General features: G+C 35.8%; 1 protein-coding gene across 1 annotated transcript; it reads left to right on the top strand.

Moving 5' to 3' along the window:
* The first annotated feature begins 960 nt into the window (after window positions 1-960).
* Window positions 961-1,685, top strand: LOC105129936 (ethylene-responsive transcription factor ERF096-like). The gene has a single exon (XM_011032212.1). The coding sequence runs from the start codon at window positions 1,104-1,106 to the stop codon at window positions 1,518-1,520; it is 417 nt and encodes a 138-aa protein (XP_011030514.1). The 5' UTR covers window positions 961-1,103; the 3' UTR covers window positions 1,521-1,685.
* Window positions 1,686-2,120: the final 435 nt, after the last annotated feature.

Here is a 2,120-nt window from a genome sequence, read left to right as displayed (position 1 = left end):
TGTTATATATCAAGAACAATAAAGTGGTATTATTAGCAGTGTTATTATACTTAATCTGTCCCGGGAGATCAATTTGTTAATCTAGGACTTAATAAGATTTTAGGTCGGGTTTTATGCTAAACTAAACAAGATTTAATCTGATCAAACTTGGTTCTCTCAATAAGTAAACTCAGGAATTGGTCAGAACCCGTGTAAGAATAATTTAGACTTTTTTTCAAAATGATGTTTTAACTTTTTAATAAAATGACAACAATATTATTTTGCAATGACCCATACCACCATGACTAGAGCCTCGAATTGGATAATTGCCGACGCCGAGTTTTATAACAATGATTATTACATAGCATATTTATCTGACGTCTCGTGTTCTTAATTGCAATCGTTCTCTTCTTCTTATTTGGTTTCTTATGATTCTTAAGACAATGCAGAATTAAAAACCAAGTCCTGTTCCTTGCTATTTACTTTGCAAATCACACAAATTTCTCATTAATAACCTTCTTAATCAAATCAACAAACACAGACCCTAAAATTGATAAGAAATATATATTTGATTTGATATATATATATATATATATATATATATATTTTGGTTGACAGAGATACAAGAATTCATCTTGGAAATTTAGAAACATGTATTTTACAGTCAGAATCAACAATGGAATCAAAGCTAAAAAAGATAGGAAAAAAAAAAGATAAGCATTCAAATTAATTAATGATAAAGAAAATAGGAGAAGAACGATGATGCAAATGATCTCATCGTCCATACGTAACCTGTGATCACCGGAACAGAATCCCCTTCCAATTTTTATTTTTTTCATAATTAACAATCTGCAAACAAGCATAATAAAGTTAAAAGAACACTGAAAAGGTTGTTCTAAACTCCAAAGCCATCACCTTGACCATCTAGGTACAATGGACCAAAACTCTCCATGTAGAACTTTCTGATTTACACGTGTGATCAACGTGGACAAATTTTGTTGACCTTCTAACCCTGCCAAACCTGGCTTTTGGCACCCATATAAAAGCTATTTCCAGGTAAACATTAGCCATGCAAAAAACAGACGGAAACAGAAAACAAAACAAAAATAAAACCAACATCGATCATGGACGAGGACAAAATAAAGAGCAAGGATGAAGGAGGAGAGGTCAAGTACAGAGGTGTCAGGAAGAGGCCATGGGGAAAATTCGCTGCAGAGATACGTGATTCAGCCAGGCAAGGGGCGAGGGTGTGGCTGGGGACTTTTAACACGGCGGAGGAGGCAGCAAGAGCCTATGACAGAGCTGCTTATGCAATGAGAGGGCACTTGGCCGTTCTCAATTTTCCTAACGAGTACCCAAATATGGCCGGTAATGCTAGCGTTGGTTCCAGTAGCTCTACTCCCTTTTCCTCTTCAGGCTATCCAGGTTCTTCTTCCTCTTTATCATCAACGCAACAAGAAGTTTTTGAGTTCGAATGCTTGGATGATAAGTTGCTTGAGGAGCTGCTAGAGCAAGAAGAGAAAAGGAGTAAGAAAACGTAAAACTGTGCAGCTGACATGTACCAACTATCATGGCATAAGGAGTAAGTATATCAGTGGGGGATCCTTATAGCACCCCATTGCTCTGTTTCTGAATGGAATTAGAAACCAAAAAAATAAAGAAATTGTTTGTGAAGTAATGGTCAATAGTAGGGTTTTTTATATATATATATATATCACCTGCTGTGAGACTAGAGATCATAGCATAAGATCTCACCATGGAATAAAATATATATATATACATCACCTGCTGTGAGACTGGAGATCATAGCATAAGATCTCACCATGGAATAAAATATATATATATACATCACCTGCTGTGAGACTGGAGATCATAGCATAAGATCTCACCATGGAATAAAATATTTCACGTTGATGACTAAATCATCGTACATCAATATAGTTCTGTCTGTGGGTGTACATGATTAAATGACCATGGAATGACAGACAATTCGCCAAAAGTTTGCTTGCTATATATGGTCTATTCCAATTCCCAACAGGCGCCTGAGTATTTATCGTTTCAATTTGATTGCATTTTATAAATGGGATTAGCATGCATAAGCGGTCCCTGGAAAATATCATTGTCGGAATATTCCTAGCCTT

The sequence above is a fragment of the Populus euphratica genome, unplaced genomic scaffold (assembly GCF_000495115.2).
Source record: "Populus euphratica unplaced genomic scaffold, PopEup_1.0 scaffold17.1, whole genome shotgun sequence".
Lineage (NCBI taxonomy): Eukaryota > Viridiplantae > Streptophyta > Magnoliopsida > Malpighiales > Salicaceae > Populus > Populus euphratica.
This window is presented reverse-complemented; position numbering and strand designations above follow the sequence as displayed.

Excerpts from the sequence above, each read along its gene's own strand:
- LOC105129936 (XM_011032212.1), top strand. The coding sequence starts at position 1,104 with ATGGACGAGGACAAAATAAAGAGCAAGGATGAAGGAGGAGAGGTCAAG.